A 22,181-nucleotide genomic window follows, 5' to 3' on the forward strand; every position below is an offset into this window, starting at 1 on the left:
AATCTACACTTTTCTTTAAACTTCTCAACTGCCTCTACGACATCATCAGCTTCCCAATTCATTATGGGCTGTCACTGTACATGTACTGCTGTGTCAGCTCACATTTTGTTTTTCATTTTTGCATGATCCACTCAATTTTACTTTCGCCCTGGCACTGATTTGGGTCAATTTTTCCCAATCCAATTCAGCATTAAACTTGTTTAAAATGTTTTAGGGTTACTCATAGACACACGCTGCCACCATATTATGTCTCTCGGTTGTCTTCTGGTTCCCATATGTTAGAAATAATCACACTTTAGACTTGGAAAGACTGGAGATTTTTTTATTCATTCTTCCATGCTGCCTGGTATAGGACAGCCCTAGGCTGGTGTCCTGTTACATGTCACATGACCCTCTAGGGCAGCTGTGAAAGTGGCCCCCGGAACACTTACAATTAGTTCCTAGCTAATTAATTCCTTGCACTTTACAGATAGTATAACAATATATAACAAGGGCTTTGTTTAGAAAGTAATTTCAAAGAAAGAACTTGCATTTCTGGAGCACCCTTCATGATCTCAAGACATCCCAAAGCACTTTACAGCCAATTAAATATTTTTGAAGTGTAGTCACTGTTGAAATGTAGGAAAAGCGGCAGCCACTTTGCGCACAAGGTCCCCAAACAGCAATGTGTGTCAGCTGTGGCTTAATTGGTAGCACTCTTACCTCTAAGGCAGAAGGTTGTGGGTTCACGACCCACTCCAGGACTTCAGCACAAAAATCAAGGCTGATGCTCCAGTGCAGAATTGAGGGAGTGCTGCACTGTTGGAGGTGCTGTCTTGTTGATGAACTGCTAAACTGAGACCCACCTTCTCTCTAAGATATAAAAGATTCCCAGGCACTATCTTGAAGAAGTGCAGGGGTATTATCCCTGGTGCTTGGGCCAATGTTTATTGTTCAATCAACACCACAAAAACAGGTCTGGTCATGATCACGTTGCTGTTTGTGGCAGATTGCTGTGTGCGGACTGGCTGCCGAGGATCCAAGGACGACATTTCAAAAAGTAATTTATTGTCTATAAAGCGCTTTGGGGTGTCCTAAGGTTGTGAATGGTGCTATATAAATATAAGTCTTTTGTTGTAGATAAATGACCAGATAATCTGTTTGGTAATGATTTTAGCCAGGACACTGGGGAGAACTCCTTTGCATTTATTCGAATATTGTCATGGATCTTTGTGTCCATGTGAGAGAAGAAGACAGGGCATCAGTTTAACATCTCATTTGAAAGACTGCACCGCTGACAGTGTAGCACTCTCTCAGAACTGCACTGGGGTGTCGGCCTGTTTTATGTGTTCAAGACTCCAGATTGGGATTTGAAACCACAAACTTTCAACTGAGAGATGAGTGCGCTACCATTGACCCAGTGTTAACAATCTGGGACAAAAACAGAAAATGCTGGAAATACTCATCAGGTCTGGCAGCATCTGTGAAGAGAAAAAACAGAGTCAGCGTTTCAGGTCTGTGACCTTTCATCAGAACTGGCAAAGGTTAGAAATGTAATAGGTTTTGAGCAAGTCACAGGCAAAGGGGGGAAGAAGAACAAAAGGGAAGATCAGTGATAGGGCAGAGGGCAGGAGAGATTAAATGACAAAAGACTTCATGATACAAAGCCAAAGGGAGTGGTAATGGGGCAAGTAAAGAAACAAAAGATGTGTCTGGATGAGGTGTAACTGGCAGGATAGCAGCCGTCCAAACACAAAGTAAAGGGATTAAGAAAGAAACAAGGTGGGGTGGTGGGGTAGACAACAAAATTAACTAGCAAGAAAAAAGAGAAAAGAAAAGAGGCAGAGGCATTTAAAATTATTGAGTTCAATGTTGAGTCTGGAAGGCTGTAAAGTGTCCAATCGAAAGATGAGGCGCTGTTCCTCGAACCTGCACTGAGTTTCCATGGAACTTCACAGATGCTGCCTGACCAGTATTTCCAGCATTTTCTGTTTTTGTTTCAGATTTCCATTTTATGTTAACAATCTGGGATGTCGTTTAGCATTCTGGATTGTTTGATAGCTTGCATCTACAGATGTGGTTTGGATGTTTCTGCGCACTATAGAAATTTACTTCTTTCTTCAGCACCTCAAATATTTAGGCATGTGGAGCTCTGGTTGTTGAGGTTCTGGGCAAATACTGTGGGTATGTGGAGTGATCTGAAGCAATGTAAGGACATATTGTGGGATTAAAGGTTACAAAACTTGTGATCTTGACTCCTCTGATGAGAGATCAGCACTGTTAATATTAAATTTTGTTTAAGAGCAGTTGGGACAGAATGTATGCACGTTCTGGCTTAGCCTGAATAGGAATTCAGATAGATTAGGATCGTTTAATTGCAGCGGTTATTTCTGAGATCTGCAGTTGAGCTTGCTCAAGGTAGCTTGTTTTTGAGAACCAACGTGATCTTGTTTGTTGGTCAATCAAAATACTCCTGCTGGGACACTTTATTTTAAACTCCATTCTCTACTCTGACTTGGGCAGGTTGCAAAAATCTGAATATATTTTGTATATGGTGTTGAAAGCCTTTATGGCTCTCCACTGTACCCTGCGAATGTTGCCTCCGTCTGAATTGGAAGGTGGAAATACTTGCATGCTGAATAAATTTTGCACTCATCTGGCTCTTAACGTTTGGTAGACTGAGCTAGCTGGCTTGATGAAGCTTCTGCCTTTGAGCATTTTGATCTAATGTAATTGTGCCGTCAGCTATTTCAGCCCCACGGTCTGGAATTCCCTCCATAAACCCCTCTTGTTCTCTCTCTTCTGCTTTAAGATGCTCCTAAAAACCTATTTCGCCTGACCTAATATCTCCTCGTGTGGCCTGGTATCGAATTTTGTTTGCTAATGCTCCTGTGATGCGTGGGATATTTTACTACTTTAAAAGTGCTATATAAATGCACGATATTGTTGTTGATCATCATCTTTTGTTGTACTGAATCCATTGGTAGAAAACAGTCCCATATTTATTCAGGGTGTATTGATAATGCCAGAATATCATTAGCTTCTACAAGGAGAGGCAACTGGGCAGGAAAGATAGGGCAGTTACATTCTGACTCCAAAACCCAACAGGAGTTGGGGCTTATAAACAGGATGTATTGTGATGCTTTGGGAGTGGGCAGTCTTGCTGTCAACCATGGAAAAAAAAAATCCAGGTTTAATATAATTTCTCCTCCCTCGTTTCATTTGTATACTTAATTTAAAAAAAGTTTGAGGTGTTTGCAAATAGAGTCGCACAAATTTGTTAAATATTTTGCATGCTTTAAGTAAAGTGAGTATAACTGGCAGCTCATCACCACCTTCTCAAGGGCAATTAGGGATGGGCAATAAATGCTGGCCTTGCTCACATCCCAAAATGAATTAAAAGAAATGCTGATATGTGCCGTATTTTATTTCAGCAACATATTGAGAAGGTGGGCTGCAGAGTTTCTGATACGCTGTTCAAAGAATGTCACCATAGTCTAAAGGATAAACATGTAACTGTGTGCTGTGCATGATCCGACTGTGTGTTTCTTGTTCAGTAATAGGTATTGCTAAAGTTCTTGTGCTAAATTGCTCTCTCCGCTTCCTTTATCTAAATTCAAGAGGCTGAAGCGTTGGGTTGGGCCTTTGATGCAGTTTGCACTTTAGAAAAGTAAAGCAGAATCTAACATGGGGATCATAGCCTTGCTTCACCCAGATCCTGCCCTGCTATGGAACTTGAGTACAAAAGTCCTCATAACCAAAGTGCCAGAGAAGTTGGAAGTAAATTTGTCCACAAGCAAGGAACTTGGCACAGAGTTAGCCCCGCTCATTAAACTGCCAGGATGATGACTGTAGACATGGAAGAGGTGTCATACGCCAGTGTTAAATGCATCTTCAGCTCCTTCAATACCATTTGTGTCATTTAGGAAATGGTCTTCTTGTGTGCATATTAGGCAATTATGATTATTCAGACTGATACTGGGACTCGAGGGGTTAAATTATGAGGACCAGGCTTGTATTCCCTTGAGCATAGAAGATTAAGGAGTGATCTATTTGAGGTGTTCAGGATGATTAAAGAATTTTAAAGGGTAGATGGAGAGAAATGTTTTTTTTCTCAAAAAATATACTTTATTCACAAAATTTTGCAAAGGTACATTACATAATAGTTCGAATTTAACATTACGTAAAGCGCAATACAGTTCAATTTCTTTCAGTACAGTACATGGTACTCTGAGGGGCCTCAGTACACTTACAATTACAGATTATATTTACAATATACCTTTACATCGCATGTCATTCTCTGGTGCAAACAGCTTGATGGGTTTTCCAAAGCTCCCAGCCTCTCGGTGTACTATGGTGGGAGTGTTTTAGACTGTGGCCTTTCCCCATTGAGCTTTTGCAGCGGCTGCCCCAAGCTTTAATGCGTCCCTCTGCATGAAACTATTTCCTCTGGCGAAGTCCAGAACAGGAGGGCATAACCTTAAAATTAAAGCTAAGGCATTCAGGGATGATGTCAGGAAGCACTTATTCACACAAAAGATGTTGGCATTCTGAACTCTTCGCTCCGCAGCCCCTAAAAGCAAGCTGTTAAGATGAGGGCAATTGAAAATTTCAAAACTGAAATTGCTAAATTTATGCTGGGTAAAGGTAGTTAAGGGATATGGAACCAAAGCAGGTTAATGGAAATGAGTTACAGATTAGCCATGATATAATTGTGAGGCAGAACAGATGTTGAGATACTGAATTGTCTTTTCTGAACCAAAATTGAGCCCAGTTGTTATTTTTCTGATATTCGGTTTTGTAATTAATTTGACTAGAAAAGTTCTGCCATACCTTCGTTGTAGTTTGACATTTATTTTGTATTTTAAAACCAAGCTTTTGTAGAGTATGGAAGAGATATTTTATGTATTTTGGAGCAGAGTTCTGACATACAAAATGTTAAAAGCTCCTTCCAGCTTTAAATAACTGTTTTGACCACCATTAACAGTTTGTATTACACAACGTACTTGTCAAAATGTGAGTCAAAGTGCCTGGGCTATTGCTGAGAGATTTACTGTTTCATTTAAAATGCTATTTACAGTTTATTCAGTGAGATGTTTATGGTTTTATTCACGGGCGATTTAGAGTTTTATTGACTGGGATGTTTATGTTTCTTTTTAATGGTGTTATTTACAGCTGTTTATTGCCGAGATCTGAATTGCTAGTTCTTCTGGCCAACAAAGATTGCCGGGCTATTGAAGGACAGTTGTTGTGGAAGCAGGGCTGAAATATAACCCAAGGCGTTAAACACAAATTAAGTTCCAGTATGGCCCAGCTCAATTCTTACAGCAAAAAGAAAATGGCCAGGTTTACGAGAGCATCCTATCACCCGAGTGATGTGCTGTGATGTATCTCTCGCATTACTCAGTTGGCCATAACATGTCTTCTTGCTCTTGATAAAAGAGACAGTAGAAAGTCGACGCTGAACTGTTGCAATGTAGTTTGCTTAATAATGTGCCATGATTGATCAGTTGTGGCAGCTGCTTCATCATCATCAGTTGAATATTGTCAGAGCTCCTGTGACTGTCCTCCACATCGCTGAAGGCAAGGAACTGTAACCTGGTGTTGTGCATTAGACTGTCCACGTTCACTCTTTCATTGCCTTGTTCTAGGCTACGGCTGCACCATGTTTGCAGGCTGTGGACATCAGTGAACAATTCAAGGATTAGCTTCTCCATTGTTTCCTCCATTGAGCTCCCACTGCCCTCCTCATTCACCCAAGGATATTGGTGCTATCGGGAGGATACGGGTTATTTAACTGGTCACAGAGGTCGTTAAGGTAGCAGGTATTAACATTGGCCTGGCTCCATTCCATCAGCCTAGAAAGACAATCGAAATATCAATGATTGAATGAAAAAAAATAAAATCTTGCATTTCTATAGTGTCTTTCACAACCTCAGCTCCTCCCAAAGCCCATTATAGCCAATTAAGTACTTATTGAAGCGTAGTCACTGTTAAAATGTGGCCAAAACCCCACAAATGGCAATGTGATGATGACCAGATAATCTGTTTGTGATGTTGGTTGCAGGACAAATGTTAGCCAGGACACTGGGAAGAACTCCCCTGATCATCTTTGAATATTTCCACAGGATCATTTATGTCCACCTGAGATGTCAGAAGGGGCCTCGGTTTAGCATCTCATCTGAAAGGCAGCACCTCTGACTGTTTTGCACTCCTTCAGTACTCATACTGGAATGTCTGGAAGATTTTGTGCTCCATTTTCTGGAGTGTGACTTGACCCTTGCAATTTTCTGACTGAGAGGCAAGAGTGTTACTCTCTGAGCCAAAGCTGATACCTTTGATTGAATAATCAAATGCTATAATTTCTGTAACTTGATGGGTTTTCATTCAGCTTATCCTCGTGTGAATGCTGGGGTGGTATTACTCTACACTGGTGCATTCACAGTAAGTTGTTATAGTCTTCAACCAAAGTAATTGTATCAAACCTATTAACTACAGAGAATGAGTTTTGCTTTGGAGAATGTGGCATAGGGAAACTACTAAGTAAATAAGGATAAAGGAATGGCATAAAATATTGTAAACTAATTAAATGCTGCTATTTTGGCAGATGTAGTGACTTAATTTGTGAAGCTGACTTTGAAGAATAAGCAATGTGAGTAAAATACAGTAATTTAAGTCTCGGGCACTGTTTTTAAAAAAATATTACCTCAATATCCATAATGTGGCTGCAGTGAGGGAGGCGATGTTAAAGTAACCTTGATGAGTTGCTGCAGTGCATCCTGTAGTTGACATATACTGCAGCCACTATTATATAGAAGGACATGAGCAGCAATGTTGTGGGAACACCATCTCCTCCAAATTTCCCTCCGAGTCACACACCATCCTGACTTGGACCTATATTGCAATTTCTTCATCACCACTGTGCCAATATCCTTCAATTAGTTCTCCAACACCATTGTGGAAGCACGTTCACCACAAGCAGTGAAGTGGTTCAAGAAAGTGGCTCCACCACCACCACCTTTACAGTGCAACTACGGTTGGGCAATAAATGCCAGCCTTGTCAGTGACACCCACATCCCAAGAAAAAAATTAAATTTCTGTTTTCTGTTTATATATTACAAAGACTGAATATTCTTTAAATGAACTTTAAAGTTATTAGCAGCTTCCTATAGCAATATTCATAGTAAGAGAGCAAACTACAGTGTGACGGAGTAAGCGTAATGCTTACAGAGGAGAATTTTAAAATATCTTGAGTGAATGTCCTCTGGCAATCCTCAGTTGTGATTTTTTTTTGCATATTTTATTATGCAGCTGTGATTGTTCAGTCAATTTGTCTTGTGGCTGTTTCTGTTGTCACTGTCACAATATCTTTATCTTATTCCGGTGTGTTTGGGTATCTCTGTGTTTCTCTATCCAGCAATGTGTGCCGTCGTCTAGCGTTGTGCCTTTCTGTGTGCTCTTGTGCTTGTTCTTTCTGTTTGTCCCACTGAGATCCTTCACTGTCTCCCTTTGTGTGTTTTTTTCCCCAGTTGATTTCTTTTTGCACGTGTTCTCCCTACCCGCGACTGATTTCTACCCATAAGTTATTCGTGTGCCATAGCAAACTACCGACTTCACTTTGCCAACTGATGATTGTGGAGGGTAAAGAAAGTGAAGGAGAAATGTTTGACCACACATGGTTGGGGTGGGAAATAAAATGGCAGCAGAAGAGGGAGACAATGACATTAGGAGGTCAGTGTGGAATTGGGCAATGGACTTCCAGAAGGCAGTTGATAAACTCCCACATAAGTGACGGTTAGCTAAAGTTGAAACGCATGGGATTGAAGGCACATTATTGATCTGGTTGGGACATTGGCTGAGCGGTGGGAGCCAGAGTCAGGTTAATGAGCAGGTGGTCTAATTGGCAAGACGTGACTGACTAGTGGTGTCCCACAAGGATCTGTGTTGGGGTCTCAACTACTCATCGTATTCATTAACAACTTAGATGATGGGATAGAAAGCCACATATCCAAATTTGCTGATGACACAAAGATAGGAGGCATTGTAAGCAGTGTAGATGGAAGCGTAAAGTTGCAAACCGATATTAATAGATTAAGTGGGCAAAACTGTGGCAAATGGATTTCAATGTAGGAAAGTGTGAGGGCATCCACTTTGGGCCTAAAAAGGATAGAACATGACACCTTCTAAATGGTGAAATGCTAGAAACCGTGACGATCCAAAGAGACTTGGGTGCACAGCTCATTAAAATATCAAGAACAGGTACAGAAAATAATCAAAAAGGCTTTCTATCTAGAGGACTAGAATACAAGTGGTTCAAAGCCATGCTTCAATTGTACAAAGCCCTGATTAGAGCACACCCAGAGTACTTTGAGCAGTTGTGTCACCACACTGTAAGAAGGATATATTGACCTTGGAGGGAGTGCAGTGTAGATTTACTAGAAGGATAACCTGGACTCCAAGGGTTAAGTTTCAAGGAGAGATTAAACAAACTAGAGTTGTAGTCCCTTGAATTTAAGGACAATCAACATTTGCAAGATATTAAGGGCACCAGAGAGGGTAGATAGAGAGAAACTATTTCAATTAGTTGGGGAGTCTAGGATTAGATTTTTGTTAACCAAAGGTATTAAGGGATGGGGCAAAGGCGGAGCAGATCAACCATGATCTCATTGAATGGTAGAACAGGCTGAAGAGGCTAAATGGCTTCCTTCTGCTCCTATGTTCCAGTGGTGCAAAGGGAAATTTTGAGTCTCAGTGGAAGTAGAAATACAACCAGGAGGTGAGAAAGAAAGGTGGGTGGTGGACAGGGACGGTTAGGACTTGGCATGGCCAGAATAAAAAATTAATGGCAGACAGTTGAGATGGAGAAACATTTGTACAGAGGGTGATGCAACGAAAGGCAGAGACAGGGTGAGGAGCAAGTTAAATTACAGGAGAAATGACAGAGTTGGCCGACAGCAAATGGCAAAGAACAAAGATCAAAAGGTGGGGTGGGAAGAGAGAGATAGAGAAGTACTGAATTGAGTAGTGGTGACATGTTGAGGCCATACTGAGGGAGAGACAAGATTTAAAAAAAAAGGATTCCATTTGTAAAGCGCCTTTCACAACCACCTGATGTTTAGTTTAGAGATACAGCACTGAAACAGGCCCTTCGGCCCACCAAGTCTGTGCCGACCATTAACCACCCACTTACACTAACCCTACACTAATTCCATATTCCTACCACATCCCCACCTGTCCCTGTATTTCCCTCCCACCTACCTATACTAGGGGCAATTTATAATGGCCAATTAACCTATCAACCTGCAAGTCTTTGGCATGTGGGAGGAAACCGGAGCACCTGGAGGAAACCCACGCAGACACAGGGAGAACTTGCAAACCCCACACAGGCAGTACCCGGAATTGAACCCGGGTCGCTGGAGCTGTGAGGCTGCAGTGCTAACCACTGCGCCACTGTGCCGTTTTGATGTCTCAAAACGCTTTACAGCCAATTAAGTACTTTTGAAGTATAGTCACTGTTGTAATGTAGGAAACGCGGTAGCCAACTTGCGCACAGCAAGCTCCCACAGAAAGCAATGTGGTGATAATGACCAGATAATCTGTTTTTGTGATGTTGATTGAGGATCAATATTGGCCAGGACACTGGAGAGAGCTCCCCTGCTCATGTCAAAATTGTGCCATGGGTTCCTTTACCTCCACCTGAGTGGGCAGTCAGGGCCTCAATTTACTACCTCATTTGAAAGTTGGCACCTCCAACAGTGCAGCTCTCCCTCAGTACTGCACTGGAGCACCAGTCTTGATTTTTGTGCTCAAGTCCTGCAGTGGAGCTTGACTCCACAACCTTCTGACTTAGAGCAAGAGTGCTATCAACTGAGCCGTGGCTGACACTTTAAAATTCTTAAAGGGGTAGCCTGTGATTGCTGTGAATTAAATGGAATCCGTGAATTAATATCGGAGTTATATTTAGATTGAAGAACTTAATGGCTTAAAAGACAACTTTATGGAGACAGTTAGGGACTGGGTTTGTTGGAAAGCTGTCCGGTTGGAGTGGCAGCAGCGCCACCTGCTGTTTGCAAGTAATAAGAAGCAATGCAGTGTGACCTAGTCACAGTGAGAAAGCAGGTGTTCCCCATGTGTCTAAGGACAGAATTGGGACACAGCTGCAGTGGTTGGTGGAAGATTTGCACAAGGACACCAATGTGAGAGATTTTCTGGTGTATTAATGTTATCAATTACAAGTTAAAGCTTGAAAGGCAGAAAGTGCTGTGAAACTGCCAGCAATAATTTCCTCTTTTTTGCCGGAGATCATAGATTTAAGATTTGCATAAATCAAGTAAGCAATCTTAAATTTAAAAAACAAATTCCGAGAGGGATATTTGTGTGCAACAGAATGAATAGCTGTATGGGAATGCGTTGTTTTGTCTTTAACCTTTTTTTTGAAGGTGATTTATGTGACAATGGCAGTGAAACCAACTGAGCTACAGCTAGTGTTGTGTTGAAGAAGTGATTTTTAGCGAGCAGATATTTTGAGAAGCAGACGATGACCGATATTCTTAGAACTGTCAGGAAGATCGAGAAAGGTTTAGATAGATTTGAGAGGAAAGGGGCTGAGGAGCTCCGAGGGGATGCGGGGGGAGTGGGGGTCTGCGAACATTCAAAATAAGCTCTAGAACGGAGGCTGAAGGGACATGGGTTAAAAGGTGGTCGAGAAGCTGAGAGAGCAAATTTACAAACATCAGTCAGAAAATGAGTCAGGAGGAATTAAAGAATAACACAAAAGGAAGTAGGGTCCATTGGGAAGGGAAATACCGAAACTCGGACAACAGGAAAAAAAGGTCTGAAAGGTAAGGGTTGATAAATAGGGAACGAGAAAAACAATGAACTGTTTGGGGAAGTTAATTAACATTGGGGGAGAAAGTAAGTGTTCACTTTATTTTGCCTGTCTAGTTGAAGAACGTTTTGGTGTATTTTATTTATTATGAACTGTCCTTGTCAATGAGGGTGTGTGAGGGGTATTTTATGCATCATGACAGCCACTTGGACCAAGATCTTTTTTCAGAGGCAGGTATTTTGGTTTATTTCGCTACTGTGCCCTGGGGATGGTTTCCTAATCTGGGGGGAGTTGGGGGGATGTGAAAGGCGGTGGCACCAAACAGAGACCCGCTGTCTCCTATCATCCCACTCTGACCGTGTAGACATGCTAGCTGTGCATTGCACAATCTAGGAACCTGGCAACCTGAGGGTATAACAGAGTGAGACCACCAGGAGAGGGAGTGAAATGGTGGAACCCATAATTCTATATCACTGGGAATTAAATGAGCTCTCCTGTGAATCAATATTGTTCTGCCTGCAGTTCATTTTTTAGTGCATTTAATTGTTTCAATGCGGAAATTACTACGCAGATAAATTCCAAATGTCCTCATAAATTCTCTCTTCCACTTTTGGCCCTGACTCAGTGTAGAACCTGGAAGTTGATGTCCACAAGCTTCTCTCTATCAGAAAGAAAGGACTTGTGTTTCTATAGTAAGTTTCATGACCTCAAGTCATCCCAAAACGCTTTACGGCCAATGAAGTATGTTTGAAGTGCGGTCACTGTTGTAATATAGGAAGTGCGGCAGCTAATATGCGCACAGCAAGCTCCCACAAACAGCAATGTGATAAGGTCTAGATCCACAGTTTTTTTTTAAGTTGTGTTGCTTGAGGGATAAATGTTTGAGGAATCCCTGCTCTTCTTTTGAATGGTGCCATGGGATTGTCTATATCCACCTGAGAGGGTGTCAGGGCCTCAGGTTTAGGGTCTCCATTGAAAGATGGCAGCTCCAACTGGGCAGCACTCCCAACGTACTGCACTCAATTCTCTAGAGTGGGACTTGAACCGACAACATTCCGGTGAGAGTACTGCTGTGGTGTTGTTGACATTTAACAGATCTTAGGTGTGACATTTTCGACCTCCTGAATGTGATGTACTGGAGGTGCATGGCCTCATGAGCAAGCAGACAGTCCCTCCTGAACTCTCAGGGATCGCATTAGGAGTTGGGATAGCTCACAAGGCCAACTACTGAAGGTTGGACCGAAATGTTGTATAAGGAATTAAAGTACAGACTGTAAAACATCATGAGCAAAGCTAATAACGACAGCTTTCATTTATATAGCATCTTTAATGTAGTAAAACATCTCAAATTGCTTATAGAGTCATAAAGCCATAGAATGATACAGCCCAGAAAGAGGACATTCAGTCCATCGTGTCTGTGCTAGCCCTTTGAAAGATATCCAGTTAGTTCTGCTCTTGTTCCTTTCCCCATAGCCCTGCAATTTTTTCCCCTTTAAGAAATTACCCAATCCTATTTTGAAAGTAATTGTTGAATCTGCTTCCATCGCCCTTTCAGGCAGCGCATTTGACAGTACATTGATCAAAGTTGATCGATAGAAATTGCAATTTAACGTCATAAGAAATATTTGCAGCCCACTTTTGTCCAGGGAAGTCACAAAGTGGCATTAGGCCCCTATTTGCATATTCAAAGTGACATTAGGCCCCCTATTTGCATATGCAAAGTACCTGATTAACATCTCTTTCGGGCCCAGGCACAAGATGCCTTGTTCGATACCTATACCAATATGGAGGGCAGTGTACTTCTGGCTCAGAGTGTGCGTTTGCCATATTGGACACTTTTGCTCTTGCTGTTTGTCCATAAAATGGGCATCAAACTTCCAGGGCGCTGTCTCCCCAGGGCTTTATCAGTGTCTTTGAACAGTGATAGAACATCAGACCTCAGTTCAGATTTTATCATGCCAGTTTATTGAATAATTGACTCTGTAATGGTAAAGCAATAAATAAATGTATTTATTGTGGACATTATGTTAACCAGCTCATTGGAATAGGAAGTAAATGGTCACAATCTGTACACTAAGCTATTATTTTGACGTTCACCTTTATATGTGCAATGTAGTCTTGTGACCTGGGTTGAATATGCTCCAATGTCCAGCACTTGCATTCTTTAATTTCATCTGGAATACTGCAGAAAGTGCTGGAAATGCACAGTAGGTAAGTCAGCATCTGGAAGTGCAACACGGGTTAATATTATGAGGGGGAAGTGATGAATAACTGATACAGATTCTGTTAGATGCAGCCTGTCCTGTCAGGTCAACCCTACCAATGTATTTTGTCTCCTCCCCCAAAGGCTGTGAAGCTTTGATGGGTTTGATGATTACAAAGTATTCACGGTACAGAAACAGGCCATTCGGCCCAACAAGTCTATGCCAGTGTTTATGCTCCACCCACCCTTCTTCATCTAACCCCATCAGTATATCCATCTGTGGAGAGAGAAACAGAGTTAGCTCAAGTTCTGATGAAAGGTCACAGACTGGAAATGTTTTCTCTCACCACAGATGCTGCCAGATCTGCTGAGTATTTTCAGCATTCTCTGTTTTTTTTTTTCAGATTTCCAGCATCTGCAGTATTTTGCTTTTATTATCCCATCAGTATATCCTTCTGGGCGGCACAGTGGCGCAGTGGTTAGCACCGCAGCCTCACAGCTCCAGGGACCCGGGTTCGATTCTGGGTACTGCCTGTGCGGAGTTTGCAAGTTCTCCCTGTGTCTGCGTGGGTTTTCGCCGGGTGCTCCGGTTTCCTCCCACATCCAAAAGACTTGCAGGTGATAGGTAAATTGGCCGTTGTAAATTGCCCCTAGTGTAGGGAGGTGATAGGGAATATGGGATTACTGCAGGGTTAGTATAAATGGGTGGTTGTTGGTCGGCACAGACTTGGTGGGCTGAAGGGCCTGTTTCAGTGCTGTATGTCTGAATAAAAAAATACTCCTTTATCCCTCTTCCTTATCTAGCTTCTGGATGGGTGGGGCTGCGGGAACACTCTCCAGTATTTTGTCTTGCTCACTATTATTTGTGTGAGAGGCGTAGACACTGAGTGTTGGTACTTCTCTACAGTATATCACAGTCAAGCCCGATCCTTCCTTCACTGTACAACAGTGGCTCACTGGATGGCTTGTTCATCCCTCTTAAACCCAAGTTAGTTGTTGCGCACCCGCCCTATTGTCTGAGAAAAGCTAAATGAACACAGGCCGTGGCTGTCCTGGTCTGTATGGTTTACTAACTGAATAAACTCAAAGATTGGCATTTATTTAGGACTTCCATGTCCCAAATCACTTCACAGCCAGTGAAGTACTTTTGAAGTGCAATCACTGTTGTAGAAAACACAGCAGCCAATTCCCTCAAACAGCAATGTGATAGTGACCAGATAATCTGTTTAGTGATGTGCGTTGAGGGCTAAATATTGGCCAGAACACCTGGGAAAACTCTCTTGCTCTTCAAAATAGTGAGGTGGGATCTTTTATGTCTAGACAAGAGGGCAGATGGGGCCTCAGTTTAGCTTCTCATCTGAAAGATGGCACCTCCGAGAGTGCAGCATTCCTTCATCCTAGATTATGTTCTCCAATCTCTGGAGTGGCACATGAATTAGGACCTTCTGGACCCTGGTTGTTCTCCCTGGTACGGCCCTCATCTCCGCTCCCTTGAGTCCAAGGGACTCAGACTTGAAAAGATATGGAAGATAAATGGTTTAGCCATCCTCTGCCAGATCTGGCTGGACAACTTAAACACTATCAGGTGCTGCTCCCGTCTGCTAAAACTGCTCACTATTCCAGGTTCATTCTGGAATGCAAAGGTAGACCCCAGCTTCTTTTCTCGTCAGCAATCAGTCTTCTTAAACGCTCCCCCCCCCCCCACCCCCGTCTCCTCCACCCTCACCAACAATAAGTGCGAGCTTATGGACTTCTTTGGCACAAAGATTGAGAGCATCCGATCAGCTGCCTCTGCCGGGTCCCTCTTTTCCACTAGACCACCAGGCCAAACCTCTGATGATGACCCCCTGCCCTAGCCCTGAACTCGCATCATTCTCTGGTTTCTCTCCTACCGCCCCTTATGTTCTCTCTCAGCTCATCTTTTCCATGAGGTCCACCTCTTGCTCCCTTGACTCTGTTCCCACTAAACTGCTGATCACCCACTTCCCCTCCTGGTCCCCATGTTAGCCAATATTGTAAATGGTTCTCCGTCTTCAGGGTGTTGTTCTTCTTTCCTTTAAATCTGCCATCACGACCCGTCTCCTCAAAAATAAATGCTCCTTCACCCCACCGCTCTTGCAAACTACCGTCCCACCTCCAACGTTCCTTTTCTCTCCAAAGTCCTTGAACGCGTTGTCGCCTCCCAAATCCATTCCCATCTTTTCCGAAATTCCATGTTTGAATCCCTCTAATCAGATTTCCGTCCCTGCCACAATACCAAAGCAGCTCTTATCAAAGTCACAAATGGCATCCTATCCTATGTGACTGTGACAAAGGTAAACTTTCTCTCTTCGTCTTTCTTGACCTGTCTGCAGCCTTTGACACTGTTGACCACACCATCCTCTTCCAGTGCCTCTCCATTGTCGTCCAGCTGGATGGGACTGCTCTCACCTGGTTCCATTCCTACCTATCTAATCGTAGCCAGAGGATCACTTGCAATGTCTTCTTTTCCTTCTCTCACACCATTACCTCTATCCTTGTTCCCCGCCTATTTCTCATCTACATGCTGTCCCTTGACGACATTATCCGAAAGCACGGCTTTAGTTTTCACATGTATGCTGACAATACTCAACTCTACCTCACCACCACCTCTCCCGACTCTTCCAATGTCGCTAAATTATCAGACTGCTTATCTGACATTCAGTACTGGATTATTAGAAATTTACTTCAGTTAAATATTGGGAAGACTGAAGCTATTGTTTTCAGTGCCTGCTCCAAACTCAGTTCCCTAGATCATGACTCCATCCTTCTCCCTGGCAACTGTCTGAGATTAAGCCAGTCTGTTCCCAACCTTGGTGTCACATTTAACCTTGATGAGTTTCCAACCTCATATTTGTGTCGTTACTAAGACTGCGTATTTTCGCCCCTGCCTCAGCTCATCTGCTGCTGAAACCCTCATTCATGCCTTTGTTACCTCCTGCTTTGACGATTGCAATGCACACCTGGCTAGTCTCCCACATTCTACTCTCTGTAAACCTGAGGTCATCCAAAATTCTGCTGCCCATGTTTTAATTTGCTTACCTTATCACCCCTGTGCTCACTGACCTGCATTGGCTCCCAGTCAAGCAACATCTTGATTTTAAAATTCTCATCGTTGTTTTCAAATCCCTCCATGGCCTCGCCCCTCCCTATCTGTGTAATCTCTTCCAGTCCCACAGCCCTCCAAGATATCTGCGCTCATCTAATTCTGGCCTCTTGTGCGCCTCTGATTTTTAAAATCACTCCACCATTGGTGGCCATGCCTTCAGTTGTCTAGGCCCTAACATTGGGAATAACCTCCCTACACCTCTCCGCCTTACTTTCCTCCTTAAAGACACTCCTTAAAACCTACCTCTTTGACCAAATTTCTAGGTCATCTGACCTAATATCTCCTTATGAGAGTCAGTGTCATATTTTGTTTTACAATGCTGCTGTGAACCACCTTGGAATGTCCTATTACGTTAAAGGCACTACATAAATGTAAGCTATTCTGTATCAGACTTGAGAGTGCCACCACTGAGCCACAGCTGACACTCATTGTGACATTGAGGAAGAAATGAATTTTTAGCACATTCTGTTTCCAGTATAAGAATGAAGTACAACTGGTTATACAAGTCATTCTCATACCAATAGAATGGTATTGGTAAAACCCATTGAATTAAGTTACTGTCAGCTGATGTATGCTTTCCTTAATAATATAGTTCACTCTTGGCTGTTTACAAGAATTTCTGTAACTTCTCCTGAAAGTCATGTATATATTGAGTTGTACCGTAACACAAAATGCAGAACAACAAGAATGGTTCCAGAACTGAGAGGATATCCTTTTCGGGAAATGTTGAACAGACTGGGGCTCTTTTCTCTAGGAAAATAGAGTACATTTGATCGGGTTTGTTCGAGTAGGTGTAGGAAAAATGTTTCCACTTGTGGGAGAGTCCAAAATTAGAGGTCAAAGAAATAAGATAGTCACGAATAAATTCAGTTAGGAATTTAGGAGAAACTTCTGTATGTAGAGAGTGGTTAGAATGTGGAACTCACTGTTACATGAAGTAGTTGGGGTGCAGAGCGTAGATGCATTTAAGGGGAAGCTAGATAAACACATGAGGGAGAAAGGAATGGAATGATTTGCTAATAGGCTGTGATGACGTAGGGTGGGAGGAGGCTTATATGGGGATGAAACACCAGCATAGACCAGTTGTGTTGAGTGGCCCATTTCTGTGGTGCAGACTTGATGTCACCTAAAAACTGTTTGGCTGGCACTGAGCACAAAATGACCTTCCTTTCATTTCCCTTTTGTTTCCCTGCAGGTTGCTTCCAATCTCCCAACGAGGAAAGGTGCATGAACACCAAATCCCTTACAGAGCAGGGGCTCAGACAGGTGCCTGACGCGGTCAACAGCGGAATCTGGGGGTCCACGGCGTCTAGTGTTGAAGCTTTGGCGTGGGCGCCGGGCCAGGACGCAAGGCCACAGGACTTTGGGGACGAGCAGCTCAAGGCCAAGACTGAATCCCGACCACAATGTTCCGGCGTTTCCAGCAACATGGTGATAGAATCTGACAGTGGATGCACAGCGGCTGACACCGACGAGGACAGTTCAAGCGATTCTGCAGAAGACGTCAAGCCCCAACAGTCTGAGCAGAATACCGGCTTGCGAGGGTTTGCAGAGGTACTTGTGAGCACCACGCGGGTAATGACAGCGCCCACGTTCTCTGTCACACAGGGCCAGCAAGCAGATCTTTTAAAAGGAGCAGTGGACGAGAGGGGGCGGCAGGAACTCGCTGCTGGTGACAAGGAAATGCCGCAGAGTCCGTCGTTGGCACACAAAGACATCGCACTTGTTGTGCGGGAGGAGGGAAGCACCCAGCCACCCTTTCAAGCAGAGGGGCACACTGGAGCGGCGGCAGAAGGAGGCAGAGACAAACAACTGAAAAAAAGCAGCGAGGTGTCGCCAGTCCTGATGACCGAGGGTGGGGCAATGAAGGAACTGAGTCCAGAGCTGGACTTGGCCAGCAAAAAGGACAAGGAGCAAGACGGCCATTTTAAAACGGAGGAGGCCGGTGGAGCTTCAAGGGATAGCGAGAAGAAGGCGCCTTTAAGTACTGTTCAATCCGAGATCAGGAGTGATGAGGACGACGATGTCTTTGTGAGCGCGAGAGAAAGTGAACAGAGTGTAACAAGCAAATCTTCCCTGGGAAAGAAATCAGCAAAGTAATTCTATTGCCCTTTTATTGTTACTAATCTATTGGATTGCATTTGAATGTGTGGTTACGACAGACTGCAGTGAATTAAAGGAGCTTAACTGCGTGTGATAGAAACAAAAGGTGTAAAACTCGTCTCAGTTTTGCTGATTTTTAGGTACGCTAGTTTGAGCAACCAGTTCATAACCAGTTCCCCCATTTTGAATGTTTAGTGTCAATCTATAATGTACCCACACTGCATTGTTAACTGTGATAAAGCTAGGTTTGTTTTCTGCTGTAGATACGGTGATGGAAACCGTTGTCTTGTAGTAATACAGGAAGCAGCAGAAACTTGCATTACCTGTTTCTCTCCACCTGCTCTGTTGACTTTATTTCTTTGTGCCAGGATGCTAGGAGCTGCCACTGGAGCCATTGTAGTCCAAAACCGTTTGTCACACCAGTGTTTCCTAGTAGAGGTGGCTGGAGATTAATTAGCTGTGGGGATCAGGGTCATATACTCCTCGCACTGTTGAGCTCAACTGCAGCGGCCTTACCAAGATCAGCTAATTCAGTAACATTATGGATCTTTCCATTCTGTACATCCCGCTATTGAACCCTGTGGTGAACCACCAGCAGCAGGGGTACTTTATCATGAAAATAGTGCTTAACTGGATCTACAGGAGGTGAATCAGGCTTTACTGTGTCAACAGTAAGTGAATCAGTGATTAACTGTGTGCACGGTAACAATTGGGGATTTACAGGGTATACTGTAATGAATTCGGGAATTTATAGGGATTATGGGAACAGGGAATCGGGGATTTACAGCGATTACAGTAACAAAATCAGGGATTTACAATGACGGGGAATCGGTGATTTACAAGGTGTATGGTAACGGACAATCAGGGATTTACAGGGATTATGGTTAACAGACAATTGGGAATTTACAGGGATTACGGTAACAGGAAATCGGGGTTTCTCCGCACGCTGTGGAGTTTACCTTGCATCGTGCCTCTTTTGTCATTGACAAGTTCTTGCTGGAAGTCAGCCTGATTGACAGGCTTGGCTTTATGTCGGGTGGGAAGGACTCCAGAGAACCTGGGTCGGTCCAATCCCTGACCCTGCGGTGGCGGGGAGTGGGGGTGGTGGGGTGCGGGAGGAATGGGGATGTGGTGTTTGGATTCTGGGAGTGGTGGGATCTGATGGTGGAGAGCCATCTGGCACCGGGAGGAAACCCGCCAATAAGGAGTGCTATGAAGGTACTTGCTTCCTCCCTGAGGCTGTCCTCACCTCACTGCAGCTGCTGGCTTTCCTAAGGTCCGGAAAACCCATCAGGCCACAGTTAAGCCTGCAAAGAATCGAGGCTCCCAGCTTCATTAACAGGTTAAAAATGTTAACCTGTCCTTTTTCCCGCCTCAGTAAAGTCCGAAAGTTGACAGGTTGTAGCCAGTTTCCCAACAAGCTTCCATTTCTTCCCCCAATTTAAGCCACCACCCACACTCAATTCTACCGTTTATCCATGTTAAAACTTCCCCCTTAAACTCTGAGGGAAATGACACATTTTGACCAGAGGTCATGCTTTTCTCCCCATATTTCTCTGGGAACTTTTTCTCCAAGACTCATTTTTTCATGGACATTAACTTCTTGCTTGGGTGTGGTTTTACAGGTGGAGTCTTCCCTTTGGTACCTCATCCGTAGCGGGTGTTATCACAGCCATGCCTGGCCCTGTTCCACATGCGGGCTTTCTGCAGGAGCCTTTGATAGGGATCAAGGGTAGGAGCACTGCCTGACTTTCTCTGGCCGGTTATTGGCACTGACGTCAATTTTAGTAACCCCAGGAACTGGCTATCTTACTGGAATTCCCAGAGCCCAGGATGAAGTTTGGTCAGCTGTAATTGCGGGATAGAATGGAGCAGTGCAGTAGACAGGAGGGTTTCCGGAAGATGTTCAGAGGTGAATTGGGGGTTAGCTTGATCTTTGAGAGGTAGCCATTGTGGCATGAGGATGGCTAGGAGCATTCACAGAAGTTTGAAGAGATGACCTTTAGCAAGGGACCCAAATGAAGAGCTGTTCGCAGGGCAAGAATGTGATCGTTTTTGAGCAAACAGAGGTTGCAAGGTGATATTTGCTTTCAGATGCTTCAAACAGTGAGGTCCCAGTTATGTGAGACAGCATTATATTGCGAGGAGCAGTTGAATGGCAGGCATAATGGAATCAAGACAATTGTGCCAGGCCTGGCAGAAGGTATGGTATGAAGCCTTCCCTGCCCATCTGTTGTGGTACCGTAACCAGGAATCTGAATATTATGGCCCTATAGGGAGAATCAGCACGTTGTAGAATAGGCAGTTTCAAGGTTCATAATTTTGAGGCTCCAGGTTTTTTTTAAACTGCATTCGCAAAGCTCGAAATCTCCTCCTGCAGTTTCCTCCTCCCTCAGTTAGCTCTGACACATGTCCGATCACATGTCTTTAGCCAGCTTGTGTCCCAAGTGTGAAAACTCGTTGTTGAGACCCACTGTATGTTTCCAGACTCTGGCACCCTTCCTAAACCAAGAGTACCTGAAAAGCACCCGATCAAATACTTTATGCATATCAACTCAGGACCACTTTTAGAGCATAGAATTATATAGCACAGGAGGAGGCCATTTGCCTGTCTTGCCTGTGTCAGCTGTTTGGAAGAGTTATTCAGTTAGGCTCAGTCCCCTGCTCTTTCCCAATTAGCCCTGCAGTTTTTGTTTCCCTTTTCAAGAATTCCTCCAATTCCCTTTTGAATGTTCCTATTGAATCTGCTTTCACTGCCCTTTCAGGCAATGCAATCCAAATCGTAACAGTGATATCTGGTAGTATTTTAACACTCAAGCTTAGTGATAGATATTTCCCTTCCCCGACTGGACTCTGTCCTTGAGCATTTGTGAAGGATGAGGCAAGATAGATTTGTGATCCTAGCAATTGAATGTGGCTGCTCTGCCTATTGAGATGATAAGCCAGAAGGTGCTTCTTGCTTTGGTGACCCTCTGTAGGTAAGAGCTCATTATCAAGTCGTGATTAACAATAGAATGAATTCCCCATATAAAGCATTTCCTAGTAGGGCATAATATTCATAGAGTTATACAGCACAGAAACAGGCCCTTCAGCCCATCGTGTCCGTGCCCGCCATCAAGCACCTATCAATTCTAATCCCATTTTCCAGCCCGTAGCCTTGTATGCTATGGCATTTCAAGTGCTCATCTAAATACTTCTTAAATGTTGTGAGGGTTCCTGCCTCTACCACCCCTTCAGGCAGTGTGTTCCAGATTCCAATCACCCTCTGCGTGAAAACAGTTTTCTTCAAATCCCCTCTAAACCTCCTGTCCCTTTCCTTAAATCTATGCCCCCTGGTTATTGACACCTCTGCTAAGGGAAAAAGTTTCTTCCTATCTACCCTAGCAGTGCCCCTCATAATTTTGTATACCTCAATCAGGTCCCCCCTCAGCCTTCTGTGCTCTAAGGAAAACAACCCTAGCCTATCCAGTCTCTCTTCATAGCTGAAATGCTCCAGCCCAGGCAACATTCTGGTGAATCTCCTCTGCTCCCTCTCCAGTGTAATCACATCCTTCCTATAATGTGGTGACCAGAACTGTACACAGTACTCCAGCTGTGGCCTAACCAGCATTTTATACAGCTCCATCATAACCTCCCTGCTCTTATATTCTATGGTTTGGCTAATAAAGGCAAGTATCCCATATGCCTTCCTAACCACCTTATCTACCTGTGCTGCTGCCTTCAGTGATCTATGGACAAGTACACCAAGGTCCCTCTGAGCCTCTGTACTTCCTAGGGTCCCATCACCCATTGCCATTGTATATTCCCTTGCCTTGTTAGACCTCTAAAAATGCATCAGCTCACACTTCTCAGGATTAAATTCCATTTGCCACTGCTCCGCCCATCTTACCAGCCCATCTATATTGTCCTGTAATCTAAGGCTTTCCTCCTCACTATTTACG

At 43.6% G+C, this 22,181-nt stretch overlaps 1 protein-coding gene across 7 annotated transcripts in view; it reads left to right on the top strand.

Moving 5' to 3' along the window:
- The window catches only part of psd3l (pleckstrin and Sec7 domain containing 3, like), a 433,935-nt gene that overhangs the window by 188,009 nt on the left and 223,745 nt on the right, over positions 1-22,181 (top strand). For all 7 annotated transcript variants that reach the window (XR_010976222.1, XM_068045096.1, XM_068045048.1 and 4 more), the window contains one exon: positions 17,333-18,233. Coding sequence is in view for 6 of the 7 variants with exons in the window: in XM_068045096.1 (XP_067901197.1) it covers positions 17,333-18,233 (901 nt within the window). In the remaining variant the exon portion in view is untranslated. The remainder of the gene's footprint in view (positions 1-17,332; positions 18,234-22,181) is intronic.

Source organism: Heterodontus francisci, chromosome 1 (genome assembly GCF_036365525.1).
Source record: "Heterodontus francisci isolate sHetFra1 chromosome 1, sHetFra1.hap1, whole genome shotgun sequence".
NCBI classification, from domain to species: Eukaryota; Metazoa; Chordata; class Chondrichthyes; order Heterodontiformes; family Heterodontidae; genus Heterodontus; species Heterodontus francisci.